This window comes from Loxodonta africana, chromosome 15 (assembly GCF_030014295.1).
Source record: "Loxodonta africana isolate mLoxAfr1 chromosome 15, mLoxAfr1.hap2, whole genome shotgun sequence".
In the NCBI taxonomy this organism is placed as follows: Eukaryota; Metazoa; Chordata; class Mammalia; order Proboscidea; family Elephantidae; genus Loxodonta; species Loxodonta africana.
In genome coordinates this window covers 7561456-7576853 of record NC_087356.1, presented here as the reverse complement: position 1 = coordinate 7576853, position 15398 = coordinate 7561456, and the positions used below count along the sequence as shown (strand labels likewise).

Sequence of the window (15398 nt, the reverse complement as noted above, 5' to 3'; positions counted from 1 at the left end):
CACACATACACACACACAGAAAGAGAACAATAAAAAAAATTCCTGCTTGCATCAAAACATTCAGCCAAAAAGTTCTATTTCAGAATACTTACAGTGCAATTCTGTGTTCTCAGAATTACCCATCCTGGAGGTTGGATAGTAGAGGTGGGACAGAATTACTCAGAGATCTAAGTCCCTAGCAGATGACAAACCTCTCTTGATGTCCTCCATCAGAAAGCACTGAACTGGTTAAGAATGCCTCAAAAATACTCAAGTCTATAGGCACACTCAAACATCACTCTATAACAAAAGTCTATGTAAGTCAGAGGAATTAAAGCAAACAAACAAACAAACAAAGAGCCATCTCCTTCACTCCAACCTCCAGCCACCTGTAGGGAAGTGCTGAAGCAATCCAGGGACGAGATGGGCAACATGAGGGCTGAGTTGCTGATCCTGTCCATTTGTCACATTCCTGCCGATATCAGACTGGAGAACTGATTGTCCACAAACATCTCCTTCAAAGCTGGTCAATGTAGTGGCTAATCTCATTTGTGGTTGAGAAGCAACCACAGGTATACCTTGCATCCGTAAATTGTTTGTGTATATGGTAAATTTTTATAAAACCAAACTGATTTTTTCCAAGACTTAAACTATCACCACTGCGAATTACTGTTAAGTCAACTCCAGCTCATGGTGACCCCATGTGTGTCAGAGTAGAACTGAGCTCCACAGGATTTTGAATGGCTCATTTTTCAGAAGTAGATCACCAGGATTTTCTTCTGAGGCATCTCTGGGTGGACTCAAACCTTTCAAATTTTTAGTCCCACACAGGGACTCCTGTTAAAATATCGGAGAGGCTGATTTTCCCTTCCATTAAATCCTTTAGTGATTTAGCTCCCTTGCTCTGCTCCCCTTACGCAGGTCATGATCAGTAAACAGTGCTTTTACTACATTAGAATACTCAACCCTGTGCTGGATTGCCTGCCTAAAAATATCCTTGACACACCAATTTTTTATATTTAAATATCTGCACATTTGGATTTCTTAAAAGCCAGTATATGAAACCTCATAAATTTACATGTACTATAAAAATACCTACACTACAAAACCCAAACCCATTGCCTTCGAGTCAATTCTGGCTCATAGTGACTCTATAGGACAGAGTAGATCTGCTTCAGAGGGTTTCCAAGACTATAAATCTTTACAACATCACATCTTTTCCCCACAGAACGGCTGGTGGGTTCGAACCACCAACCTTTTGGTTAGCAGCCAAGCTCTTAACCACAGCACCACCAGAGCTCCTTACCTGCACTACATTCGGCAGGAGATAGGAATCAGAATCGACTTGACGGCAATGGGTCTGTTTGTTGTTGTTGTTTTTTAAGTAAGGTCAATTCAGGACTGACTTGAACATCTAGGAAACCTCTCAGATAAGAGCACTCCTTGAAATTCATAAGTAAATAGTGCTCAAGCAAAAGATACAAACAAAAGTTTCTGGGAAATCAACCACAGCTGCTTAAACTTTTCCAAGTTGTTCTATTCAGAACACCCTCTCATAAATCTTGAAAATTTCCGTGACAGAGTCAGATTAGTCAGGTTTGTTTTTCTTTACAAATGATAAAATTTGCACTAGTTTTTGTGTTTGTGTATGAGTGTTTGTGCATATGTGTATCTCCACAGTATTGTCTAAAAGAGCTCTTACAAATTAACAAGAAAGTTATGTCAACTGAAAACAAATGTGCAAAAGAAATTAACAGGCAATCCAGAAAAGCAGTAATACTTAGATGTAAAAAATATATGAAAAATGTGTATTATTAAGAAAATAAATGCAAAACAGGTCAAAGAGTTACAAATTCTGCATGTCAGACTTTTAAATATTCTAAAATTATTGCTTCCCAGCGTGGTGGAGGTGTGAGGAGAGATTCTTTCACTAGTTGGGGTTTTAAGCTGGCATAGCTTCCAAGAGAGTAATCTGATAATGTGCATCACGAGCCATAAACATGCGCATAGCCTCTGACCAAGTGATTCTACTTTTAGGGATTTGGTTGATGTGAATCCAAAGACTCATGGGGACTTCTGGGCAACATGGTGCCATAGACAGAAGCACCACACCGTCCCTCCACAGCAAAGACCTGAAAAACTAAGTAAAACAGAGACAAAAGTCATTCCTGGAACCTGAAGTGTCAAATGAAAAGATAAAGAACTTAGCCAAACAACGAATGGAGTAAGAAATTGACAGAGGACAAAGAGCAAGGAGAGATATGTGCAAAGGGCCCCTATTGGCTAACGCAGCACGGATCTGACATCTTGGACTTCTGTCGGGGATGAGCGGATAGGGAGCACGGAAAAGCAGCCTCAGGGAGCTCCCAGAAGGAGACCAAGTACCTGGTAACCAGCAATTCACACTTTCCCACCCACCATCCTCTCCCCACTGCCCTATCTTCGAGCTTCCTGGCTGGCAGCAGTGGCTCAGCGGCCAGGAAGTGCAGTGTCCATGCTGCTTGGATTCACCCCACCCATATCAGAGATCAGTGGACAGGGAGTATGGGAAAGCAGCTTCAAGAAGTTCCCAGCAGGAGACAGAGCACCTGGTAACAATGTATCCTTTCCTAACCCCCACTCTTCTTACCCTCTCCCCTTTGGCCTCCTCTGCTTCCTGCCAGCCACAGTCTCCTGGCCAGCGGGCAACTGCTTTGGCTTCAGGCTGCTTGGATTCACCCTGCCCATACTGGCCTGCTGCCTGAGCTGGTGTCGCTTCTTTCCATTTCTTTTGTTTTCTTCTGTGCCTCCCACTACCTCCCCTCCTTTCTCTCAAACACCTGGCTCCCTGTGCCATCTTTGGTTCTTCTTGAAAGGCTGTGAAGCTTTGCTCTACTGGAGAACCACCCCCCTAGCCTATGACCCCACACTGGTGATAATCCTGGGTTTTTTTTTTTTCCCCCTTGTTTTGTTTTGTTTGTTTGTTTTCTTTTTCTTTTTGTGTCTTGGGAGCCCCTTCAAGCCAAGCTGCACTGCATGGCTTAGGAGCCACTCCCCCAATCTCCACAGCCGTGTAGGTGGGATCCCTGGGGGCATTTCTTTCTCTTTTTTCTTCCTTTTGTCTCTCTTTTTCCCTTTCTGTCTTTTTTCATTTCTCAGTTCTCATCTCTCTATACTTACCTTTATTTCCTGTCTCCTGAATACTTGGAGCTGTGTGACATTTATACCGCCTCTAGCCAGACTATATTGCACAGCCTGGGAGCCACTTCCTTGGTCTTCATGGCACCACCAGTGGGACTCCTGAAGCCTTTTCTTTTCCAAATTTTTATCTAGTTATTTTTTGTTTCTTTTTCCCTTTTTTTTTTCATTTTTGTTTCTCCATTTCTCAGATTCTCATCTCTCAACTCCAATGGCAAGTTCCCTTAGCACTTTTTTTTCTTTGTTTTTGTCTCCTGTTTCTCTCTCCTCTTTCCTATAACCCTATTAGCTCCACACATCACAACCTCCCCCCCCTTTCCTGCCTACCTGCACCATGCACTGAACATCACACCCCCGAGCAACACAAGCATGGCCTGCCCAGCACTGATTCCTGACCTGCCCTGTCTGCTCTAGTACGTGCCAAAAACAACCCATCCCAGCCCCTCCCCTTCAGCTGGACCTGTCCTGCTGCAACACAGCTGAGTGACTGGCCCTGCCCATTGGACAAGGAGGTGAAAACTATAGTGACTACAGGTGAGCAAAGAACAAAGAACACGCAGCCCACCTTCTCAGACATAAACAAATAAAACAAAAAAGCAGGACAAAACAAACAAATCTACAATCAAGAAATGAAGAAAATAGCTATTGAATGTCCCAAAGATAGCAGTCAATATCAAAACATAAAAAACAGGACAGGATGGTTCCAGTAGGCATCCAAAATGAAACACCAGATGACTTTCCAGTAGAAGACAAGGCACTAGAACTACCTGATAGGGAATTCAAATCTCTAATATTCAGAGCAATCCAAGAGTTGAAGCAAAAAGCAGACAACAATGAGGGAAAAAAAGGCAAATTTATAGAAAAGGCAGACAAATTCATGGAAAATACAGACAAAAAGTGGGAGAATTGAAGAAAATAATACAGGAACAAAAGGTAAACAACAAGATTTCAGAAATGGACAGTGTCATAGAAGGGCTGAGGAGCAGGTTTGAAATGATGGAAGACAGGATCAGCGAAATTGAAGACAAATACTTGGATACACCTCTGAGGAAAAATCAGAAAAAGAATGAAGAAAAATGGAGAAACCCTGAGAATTATGTGGGATATAATCAAAAGCAAAAATTTGTAAGTGATCAGAGTACCAGAACAGGGAGAGAAAATGGAAAACGCAGAGAGGATCATTAAAGGCTTGCTGACAGAAAACTTCCTTAATATCATGAAGGATGAAAAGCTGACCTTCCACGAAGCTCAACAAACCCCATATAGGATAGACCCCAAAAGAAAAACACCAAGGCATATCATAATCAAACTTACTAAAACCAAAGACAAAGAAAAAATATTGCGAGCAGAACAAGAAAAGCAAAAAGTCACATACAGAGGAGAAAAAAGAAGACTAAGTTCTGCTTATTTGGCAGAAACCATGCAGGCAAGAAGGCAATGGGATGACATATATAAAACCTTGAAAGAAAAACCAAGAATACTATATCCTGCAAAATTTTCGTTCAAATATGATGGTGAAATTAGGACATTTCCAGATAAACAGAAATTAAGGGAATATGTAAAAACCAAACCTACAAGAATTATCAAAGGGAGTCTTTCAGTCTTAGAACTGAAATCTAGGATGCAGGATTGTACCAGCCAGACACTAACTAAGGAAATGAACTCTCAGGGACTATCCGAAACCAAAAGAATTGCAACAGGGAACTAGAGAGGTTAATCTGTAAATGACAACAATGTCAGAACAATAAAAGAGGGAATAAATAGTGTAGGTATAGAACTTTCTAATGGAGAGGAAGGCAAGGCAATACCACGTGATAATAGACTGGTTCACACCTAGGAAGATAAGGGTAAATTTCAAAGTAACCCCAAAGGAAGTTAACAAACCTACTCACCAAAATAAAGAAGAAAAACATAGTCTCAATAAAAACAAAATCTATAAAAACAAAAGAAATGAAAAAGTAATCCACAAACAAAAGGAACTCAGCACAGGAGAGTAAGAGCAACAAAGAAAATGTTAGCACCACAAAACAAGCACTACAAAATGACAGCAATAAACTCACACTTATCAATAATTACACTGAATGTAAATGGCCTAAATGTACCCATAAATAGTCAGAGAGGGACAGAATGGATAAAAAAACAGGATCCATCAATATGCTTTCTATAAGACACACACCTTGGAAACAAAGACCTAAATTTATTAAAAAATCAAAGGATGGAAAAAAATGTATCAAGCAAATAACTACCAAAAAAGAGCAGGAGAGGCAATACTAATCTCAGATAAAATAGACTTTAAAACAAAATTCACCATAAAAGGCAAAGAAGGGCACTATATAATAATTAAAGGGATGATCCATCACAAAGACTTAACCATAATAAACATTTAGGCACCCAATGACAGGGCTCCAAAATACATAAAACAAACTCTAACAGCACCGAAAAGAGAAACTGACACTTTGACAATAACAGTAGGAGACTTCAACACACCACTCTCCGTAAAGGACAGGACATCTAGAAAGAAAGTCAACAAAGATACAGGAGAGCTAAAGAGCACAATCAGCCAACTTGACATCATAAACACATATAGAACACTCCACTGGCTGCAAAGTATACATGCTTTTCCAACTCATGTGGAATGTTCTCCAGAATAGGCCATGTCTTAGACCACAGGGCAACCCTCAACAAAATCCAGAACATTGAGATAATACAAAGTATCTTCTCTGCCCACAACGCCATCAAAGTAGAAATTAACAAGAGGAAGAGTGAGGAAAAAAAAAAATCAATTACATGGAAACTGAATAACACCCTGCTTAAAAACCACTGGGTAATAGAAGAAATCAGAGATGGAATAAAAAAGTTCCTAGAATCAAATGAGAATGAAAACACATCACACCAAAACATTTGGGACACAGTAAAGGCAGTCCAGAGGTCCATTTATAGCAATAGATGCACACATCAAAAAAGAAGAAAGGGACAAGATCAAAACATTAGCCCGCTCCTTGGAAACGCAGTTCTTCTCTCTATAGAGTCAACTTGAACAATTAGAAAGAGAACAGCAAAAAAAGCCCACAGCCACCAGAAGAAAGAAGTAATAATGACCATAGCAGAAATAAATGAAATAGAGAATAGAAAAACAAGAGAAAAAATCAAGAAAACAAAAAATTGGTTCTTTGAAAGAATCAACAAAATCGACAAACCACTGACCAAATTGACAAAAGAAAAACAGGAGAGGACACAAATAACCCAAATAAGAAATGAAATGGGGGACATTACAAGAGACCCAACTAAAATAAAAAGGATCATAACAGTATTATGAAACACTGTACTCCAACAAATTTGAAAAGCTAGAGGAAATGGACAAATTTCTAGAGACACACTACCTACCCAAACTAACACAAAATGATGTTGAGAATCTGAACAGATGCATAACAAGAGAAGAGATTGACAGATAAAAAAAAAAAAAAAAACTCCCAGTAAAAAAAAGCCCTGGCTCAAATGGCTACATATAGAATTCTACCAAACATTCAGAGAAGAGCTTAGACCAGTACTACTCAAACTATTTCAGAACATAGAAAAGGAAGAGGTACTTCCGAATGCATTCTATGAAGCCCGCGTAACCCTGATACCAAAACCAGGAAAAGACACCACAAAAAGAGAAAATTATAGACCAACATCTCTCATGAATATAGATGCAAAAATTCTCAACAGCATTCTAGCCAATAGAATTCAGCACCATATCAAAAAAAAATACTACGCCATGACCAAGTAGTATTCGTACCAGGTATGCAAGGATGGTTCAACATTAGAAAATCAATCTACATAATCCACCATATAAATAAAAGGAAAGAAAAGAATCACATGATCATCTCAGTCAACACAGAAAAGTCATTTGACAAAGTCCAACATCCATTCCTGATAAAAGCTCAATAAAATAGGTATAGAAGGAAAATTTCTCAACATAATAAAGGGCTAATATGCAAAACCAGTGGCCGACACCATTCTTAATGGAGAGAGGCCAAAAACATTCCCCTTTAGAACAGGAACAAGACAAGGATGCCCTTTATCACTGCTCCTATTTAATATTGTGTTGGAAGTCCTAGCATGAGCAATAAGGCAAGAAACAGAAATAAAGAGCATCCAAATTGGTACTTAAGAAGTTGAAATCTCCCTTTTTGTGGATGATATGATACTATACATAGAAAACACAAAAGGCTCCAAGAGAAAACTAGTGGAACAAATAAAAAGAGTCAGCAGAGTTAGCAGGATACAAGATAAACGTACAAAACTCATACACCAATAAAGAGAACAATGAAATGGGAATCAGGAAAACAATACCATTTATAATAGCCCCTTAAAAAAAATAAAATACTTGGGAATAAATCTAACTAGGGATGTAAAAGACCTACACAAAGAAAACTGCAAAACACTATCACAAGAAATGAAAAAAAGTTCTACATAAATGGAAAAACATACCATGCTCATGGATAGGTAGACTCAACATTGTGAAAATGACAATTCTACCCAAAGTGATTTACAAATACAATACAATCCTGATCCAAATACCAACATTCTTTAAAGAGATGAAAAACTTATCATTAGCTTTATATGGAAAGGGAAGAATCCCCAGATAAGTAAAGCACTATTGAAGAAGAAGAATAAAGTAGGATAACTTGCACTGCCTGAGCTCAGAACCTACTACACAGCTACAGTAGTCAAAATAGCCTGGTACTGGTACAATGACAGATACACTGACCAGTGGAACAGAATTGAGAACCCAGATGTAAACCCATCCACCTACGGTAACCTGATCTTTAACAAGGACCCAAAGTCCATCAAATGGGGGAAAAGCCAGTCTTTTATAACAAATGATGCTGGCAAAACTGGGTGTCCATTTTCAAAAAAATGCAACAGGACCCATACCTCACACCATATACAAAAACTAACTCAAAATGGATCAAAGACCTAAATATAAAGCCAAAAGCTACTAAGTTCGTAGAAGAAAAATTAGGATCAATGCTAGAGGCCCTAATGCACGGCATTAACAGGATACAAACCACAACCAACGACACACAAGCTCCAGAGGATAACCTAGATAACTGGGATCTTCTAAAAATTAACCACTTATGCTCAGCAAAAGACTTCAACAAAAGAGTAAAAAGAGAACCTACAGACTGGGAGAAAATTTTTGGTTACTACAAATCAGACAAAGGTCTAATCTCTAAAATCTACAAGAAAATTCGACACCTCTAAAACAAGAAGACAAATAATCCAATTAAAAAATGGGGAAAGGAAATGAATGGGCACTTCACCAAAGAAGACATTCAAGCGGCCAACAGACACATGAGGAAATGCTCACTATCTGTAGCCATCAGAGAAATGCAAATCAAAACCACAGTGAGATACCATCTCATCCCGGCATTACTGGTGCAAATCAACAAAACAGAAAATAACAAATGTTGGAGAGGCTGCAGGAAGATCGGAATTCTTATACACTGCTGGTGGGAATGCAAAATGATACAACCTTTTTGGAAAACGATATGGCATTTCCTTAGAAAGCTAGAAATAGAAATATCACATGATCCAGCAATCCCACTTCTAGGAATATATCCTAGAGAAATAAGAGTCGTCACACGAATAGACATATGCACACCCATGTTCACTGCAGCATTGTTCACAATAGCCCGTCAGCAGATGAACGGAAAAACGAACTGTGGTACATACACACAACGGAGTGCTACACAACGATAAAGAGCAATGATGAATCTGTGAAGCATCTCATGACATGGATGAATCTGGAGGGCATTATGCTGAGCAAAATAAGTCAATCACAAAAGAACAAATATTGTATGAGACCACTACTGTAAAAATTCATGAAAAGGTTTACAAACAAAAAGGAACAATCTTTGATGGTTATGAGGCAGGGGAGGGGTGGGGATGGAAAAACAATAGACAATAGATAAGTGGAAACTTTGGTGAAGGGTAAGACAGTACACAATACTGGGGAAGCCAGCACAACCTGTACAAGGCAAGGTCATCGTAGCTCCATAGACACATCGAAACTCACTGAGGGACCGAATTGCTGGGCTGAAGGCTATGGGGACCACGGTCTGGAGGAACATCTAGCTCAACTGGCATAACATATTTTATAAGGAAAATGTTCTATATTCTACTTTGGTGAGTAGCATCTGCAGTCTTAAAAGCCTGTGAGCGGCCATCTAGGATACTCCACTGGTCTCACCCCTTCGGGAGAAGGAAGAATGAAGAATGAAGAAAACTAAAGATACGACGGAAAGATTAGTCCAAAGGACTAATGGACCACAGCTACCTCAGCCTCCACCAGACTGAGTCCAGTATATCTAGATGGTGTCCAGCTACCACCACTGACTGCTCTAACAGGGATCATAATAGAGGGTCCCAGAGAGAGCTGGAGAAAAATGTAGAACAAAATTCTAACTCAAAAAGAAAGACCAGACTTGCTGGCCTAACAGACTGAAGAAACCCTGAAAGTATGACCCCCAGATACCCTTTCAGCTCAGTAATGAGGCCACTTCTGAGGTTCACCCTTCAGCCAAAGATTGAACAGGCCCATGGAACAAAACAAGATAAAGGGGCGCACCAGCCCTGGGGCATGGACTGAAAGGCAGGAGAGAACAGGAAAGCTGGTAATAGGGAACACAGGGTTGAGAAGGCAGAGCGTTAACATGTTGTGGGGCTGTTAACCAATGTCATACAACGATATGTGTACTGTTTGATGAGAAAGAGTTTGTTCTGTAAACTTTCATCTAAAGTTCAATAAAAAAAGGAAAAAAATAAATATGAGTGTTCTTGGCATTGTAAATTTTACCTAAGGCACAATAAAATTTAAAAAAGAATACAAGTGTCCAGTCATAAACATATATGCACCCAACATCAGGGCACCTAAATAGATAAAGCAAACACTGATAGAATTGAAAGGAGAAATAGTACGACAGTAATAGTTGGAGACTTCAGTACACCACTTTCAATCTTGGAGGAAGATCTAGAAAGAAGATTAACAAGGAAAGAGAGGACCTGAATGACACTATAAACCAACTAGATTTAACAGACATATATTGGAAAAAGCAAAACAAAAAAGACTTATGAACATGATGTTTATTTTAATATTATAAATAATACCATATTTTTACTCAAATTACATGCACCTTCTATGTTTGATTGCCAACCACACTGTCCCCCTACAAGCACTGCTATGCCAATTTTTTTTACACGTTGCTGTAAAAAAAAAAAAAAAAATTAGCATAGTGCACTTAACAACAATACCCCGTAGGGGAGGGCATGCATTATTTGTGTAAAAATACAGTGGTAAAAAATAGGAAACACATCAATGTCCAGAAACAGGAGATTAATTAGACCAAATCAGGTACAAACATGATGGAATCCCATGTTTGGAAGAAGGATGAAAGTTGTGAAGGAATGATCACAATATAATTTTAGCACAAAAAAGGAAGATACAAGTTATTAAAAATACCATGATCTAAAAGTAGATGTTTGCACACAAGACCCAAAGTCTCCTAAGTGTCTGGCTGGTGGCATCATAGATGATTTTTCTTTCTTCAATATCCTTTTATTTTACAATTTTGTATAATAAATTCATATTATTTCAACATTCAGAAAAATATATATAACACAGTTTTGAAGTTTAAGTAAATGTGGCAGAAGAAAAGGAAAATCCTTAAACTGGCATTCCTAAAAATTAACTTACTGAAAAGAGAAGGAATATAAAGTGCGGGTGAGGGGCAGGGGGAAGTAATTATAATTTATCAACCTTCTAAAGTGTTCCAAGAAATCCCTAGGTGGTGCAAACAGTGAAGCACTCAACTACTAACCAAAAGGTTAGTGGTTCAAACCCACCCAGAGGCACGTAGGAAGAAAGGCCTGGCAATTTGTTTCCAAAAGGCCACAGCCTTGAAAACCCTATGGAGCATAGTTGTAGTCTGATACACTTGGGGTCGCCATGAATCAAAATTGACTTGACAGCAACTAGTTTTTGTTTTTGGAATGTGGTCCAGATCCTGTGTGTGCTACTTTGTTGTTGTTGTTAGGTGCCGTCGAGTCGGTTCCGACTCATAGCGACCCTGTGCACAACAGAACGAAACACTGCCCGGTCCTGCGTCATCCTTACAATCATTGTTATGCTTGAGCTCATTGTTGCAGCCACTGTGTCAGTTCATCTCGTTGAGGGCCTTCCTCTTTTCCGCTGACCCTGTACTCTGCCAAGCATGATGTCCTTCTCCAGGGACTGATCCCTCCTGACAACATGTCCAAAGTATGTAAGACGCAGTCTTGCCATCCTTGCTTCTAAGGAGCATTCTGGCCGCACTTCTTCCAAGACAGATTTGTTCGTTCTTTTGGCGGTCCATGGTATATTCAATATTCTTCGCCGACACCACAATTCAAAGGCGTCAACTCTTCTTCGGTCTTCCTTACTCATTGTCCAGCTTTCACATGCATATGATGTGATTGAAAATACTATGGCTTGGGTATACCATGTATGTTAGCCCATTACAACAGCTCTGGGAGAACACTTAGCTCAGACAGGCCAAGAGGATTGCATGAGGTTACCCAGTGTGTATGTTACAAGACCAGAAGGGTCTACACCCACCAGACCCTCATTTTGGAATTTGGTCTGTTCTACCAAGTTTTTTTTTTTTTACCAAGTCTGAAGTTAAAAACATTACCTTGTAGAGCGATGTTCTGTTGATCAGTCTTCCATAGTACATTTTTTCACAGGTTATCATCAAACGTTTTTTAACTTCCACATTTCTGGTATTTACTTGTTTTTCAGTAAAACAGCTGTGTTTATTTCTTCTGATAACATTTAATTTCCATTCATGAGTATCATTTCTATGAAACAAAGATTTAAAGGCATTGTAGAATTACAACAGACAGTCTGGAAATACCATCCATTTTCCCTGTAGTAACCAATCCAATGGATTTTTTTGTTATTATTTCTGTACATAAAAAAAATATATCATTATATTATTCCCAAATCCTGCTCTTGCTTCCTTCTGGCTCACCACAGCAAGAAACTTAGCAACTGTCAAGGAGTATATGCAGGGGGTGGTATATCATTTGTTGTTCTTTTTCAACCCCATTTGGGAGAACACTCATTCTTCCTTAGCTTAGTGTGGAGGGACTCACTCGTGACCCATTTTCTGGAATCATCATCCTTAAAGGCCACATAAAACTCATCAATTAAAAGAACAGTCATTTAATTTCTCTCTACTTCTGGGAGTCCCTGTGTACAAAAACAAACCAAAATGACCTCATTTTTGCAAAACCACAAGAGTGTTACCAAAGCTCTGCTCTCAACGCCAGGGACACTCCTAAAAGGAACCTAGCTACATCTTCACAGCACACCACCACCTCGTACTCAGTCCTTGACTATTTTCTACAAGTCAGTCTCAAATCTCAATAAAAACACATATATAAATACACACACACACACACACATACATGATTCATCAAAACTGTTCCATCTAAATATTATGCCATCAACCTTCTCACTAACAGTCAATTACACAGATTCCTTTTTCCAGTCACTCCTTCCTCATCTCACCAAATAATATAAAGAGAACCACATTCAGTACTAACCATGGACTACTTTAGATTGTTGCCCTCAATTCATAAAAAAAAAAAATTCATAGAGCTTATAATTCTTGGTTATGAGTATCCTTGTGGAATCTAGGGCTGTGTCATGAGTAAAATCAAACTTGCTGTTGAGTCCATTCCAACTCATAGTGATCCTACAGGACAGAGTAGATCTGCCCCATAGGGTTTCCAAGGAGCAGCTGGTGGATTCAAACTGCTGACCTTTTGGTTAGCATCCATAGCTCTTAACCACTGTGCCACCAGCGTTCCTGGCTCCCAACAAACCCCTGAAAAGTTGACTAGGGTGTGTCTACACTGGACCTCCTCCCCAGCCTGTGGGTACCACCCATGAAGCTGATGCTGCACCCACTTTGCTACATGTTAATTACGTATGAAGTCTCAGCCATCTATTGCATTTAATGGGTGGATACAGACAACAGGAGCAGTTAAACTTTAAAATGATTTTTGTTCAATCTTCACTTATTTTTTACAAGCTTCCTCTGAGAGAAAATCCTATTATAATCTCCTTTCATTAAGAACACTCATAAGATAAACACATAAGGGTTATTTAATTTTTAATAATGAAATATTTCATGTTGTAGACAGAGTGCAGGATTAAAAAAACAACCAATATGGAATATCTGACCGTTCAGATTACTATATATTTGATTTGCTGAACAAAGGCCAAGAATCCTATGAAATATATGTACTAAAAAAAGAAATACTCACCCCATTTTGAGAAAGTAAGATCCACTGTCATCCAATTCAACTGGCCAAAATTCCAAAGCATAGTCATGAAAAGCAAGTCTGGGCGAACTGCTTGGGTTTAGCGCGATCTGGTCAAGCGACCCAGGGCTTTGGTAGTACCATCTTGTGTTTTTTTCATTCTCACTCTCAGAAGAGGATCGGCAATATTTCAAATAGAAAGGCTCACCTTCAACCGCAGTAATGTGGAGACGAGATATACAATTTTCTTCAAAAGATTAATAAAGAAGAAGAAAAACAGGATCACAAAGTTTTGTTTGTTTGTTTTTGTTTTCTTTTGTTTTTCTCTCGTCTTTTCTAGTGCATTTGGGGAGAAAGTAGGTCAGAAAGCAAGCCCTGGGAAATCTCAATGTCACATTCTTGTCAGTTTTCTTATTTTAGGGTCAGCCTTCCAACACTAGGAGTAAGAGGAATAAAACACTTTCAGAACCCGGATGAAGACAAAACTTCCCTCAGTTTTTCCCAAACAGAAAGAGGCCAGGGCTTAACCTACAATAACTATTGGACAGAGAAGTATGAGGTAATCTTTCAAAAGAAGAAACTATTACACATTACAGCTTCCTCATGCAGGAAGCCACAGTGGAAGTCACAATGTCGCCACAGCTGCCCCAAAACAGCCCCAGCTGAGCTATGGGAAAGAAAACAAGAAACCTAGAGACCTCGAAGTGCTTCATCTGAATGTCGCTCTCGACCTATCTACCTATGCATACCTGGGCAGGTGTGGGGAGGGTTAAAGGTACTCCCATATGATTTATGACATAGGTAAATGAGTTATTGTTGTAGGTTACCACACGGATCATCGAGAATTGATTAATATATCACCTCAAATCCAGGTATCTGTCACTTCCCTTCTCTGAGCTTGATACATCTCCACTCTCCTCCCCCCCACCCCCTTCTTAACTAACGCAGATACTCGGGCTTTGAAAATGTATCTGATCCTTCCACCTACACAGGTCGGTGCTCATGGCCCTCCACTGGTGCTTCTTGGGCTTCAAAGTTGCCATTTCCTGTCCTCTGGTGGCTCCAGGGCACCTTATAAAACCACATTAAGAATAGGAATCCCTAAATTGAGTAGAGCGCTTCCCCGAGGTCATGGAGAAAAATGCCTTCTCTCTAGTTGGGATTTAGTTCTCAAAGCAACAGTCTTGTTTTCACTCAGTGTTGTTAATGACAAAGAAAAGAAGTGGCTGAAATGGTACAAACATTCTTTGAAAACAAGGATGTCAGATCTACCTCGAAGCACAAGGATCAATGAACATTAACCTAATGTTTAGTGGTTGTTACAGAATGTCTCCTGGCGTCGTGGTTAAGAGCTATGGCTGTTAACCAAAAGGCCGGCAGTTCTAATCCATCAGGCGCTCCTTGGAAACCCTACAGGGCAGTTCTACCCTGTCCTATACGGTCGCTATGAGTCAGAATTGACTCAATGGCAACAGGTTTGGTTTGGTGTTTTTTTATAGAATCTCTAATTTGCATCTCAATATTTCAACCCTGAAGGGGTGATGCATGAATATATGTGGTAGTTTTAAATGACACCCAAAGAATCGGCTTGTCATTAAAAGTTTAATTGATTTTCCTTAGAGATATAATAAAGTGTAGTAATCATCCAACATGTGCTCTTTTGTGTCTGGAATCTTTCATACATCATTATGCCTGTGAGAGTCATCCACGTGGCTGCAGATAGCCGTGACTTATTCTTTTTCCATTGTAACATCATATAGTATCCAATATTAATTGGATAATATTTGGCAATTCATTTATCATTCTTTTGGTAATTGACTTTTGAGTTATTTCCAAGTTTGGGCCAATATTGAAAAGACACAAGTACCTGTGCCTTGAGGGACATA

The 15398-nt window shown here is 39.4% G+C and overlaps 1 protein-coding gene across 6 annotated transcripts in view; it reads right to left on the bottom strand.

Moving 5' to 3' along the window:
• IL18R1 (interleukin 18 receptor 1) overlaps positions 1–15398 on the bottom strand; it is a 61863-nt gene that overhangs the window by 38633 nt on the left and 7832 nt on the right. For all 6 annotated transcript variants that reach the window (XM_023552608.2, XM_064268569.1, XM_023552607.2 and 3 more), the window contains 2 exons: positions 13516–13759; positions 11874–12039 (listed from right to left, as the gene is read on the bottom strand). In XM_023552608.2, the coding sequence (XP_023408376.1) occupies positions 11874–12039; positions 13516–13759 (410 nt within the window). The remainder of the gene's footprint in view (positions 1–11873; positions 12040–13515; positions 13760–15398) is intronic.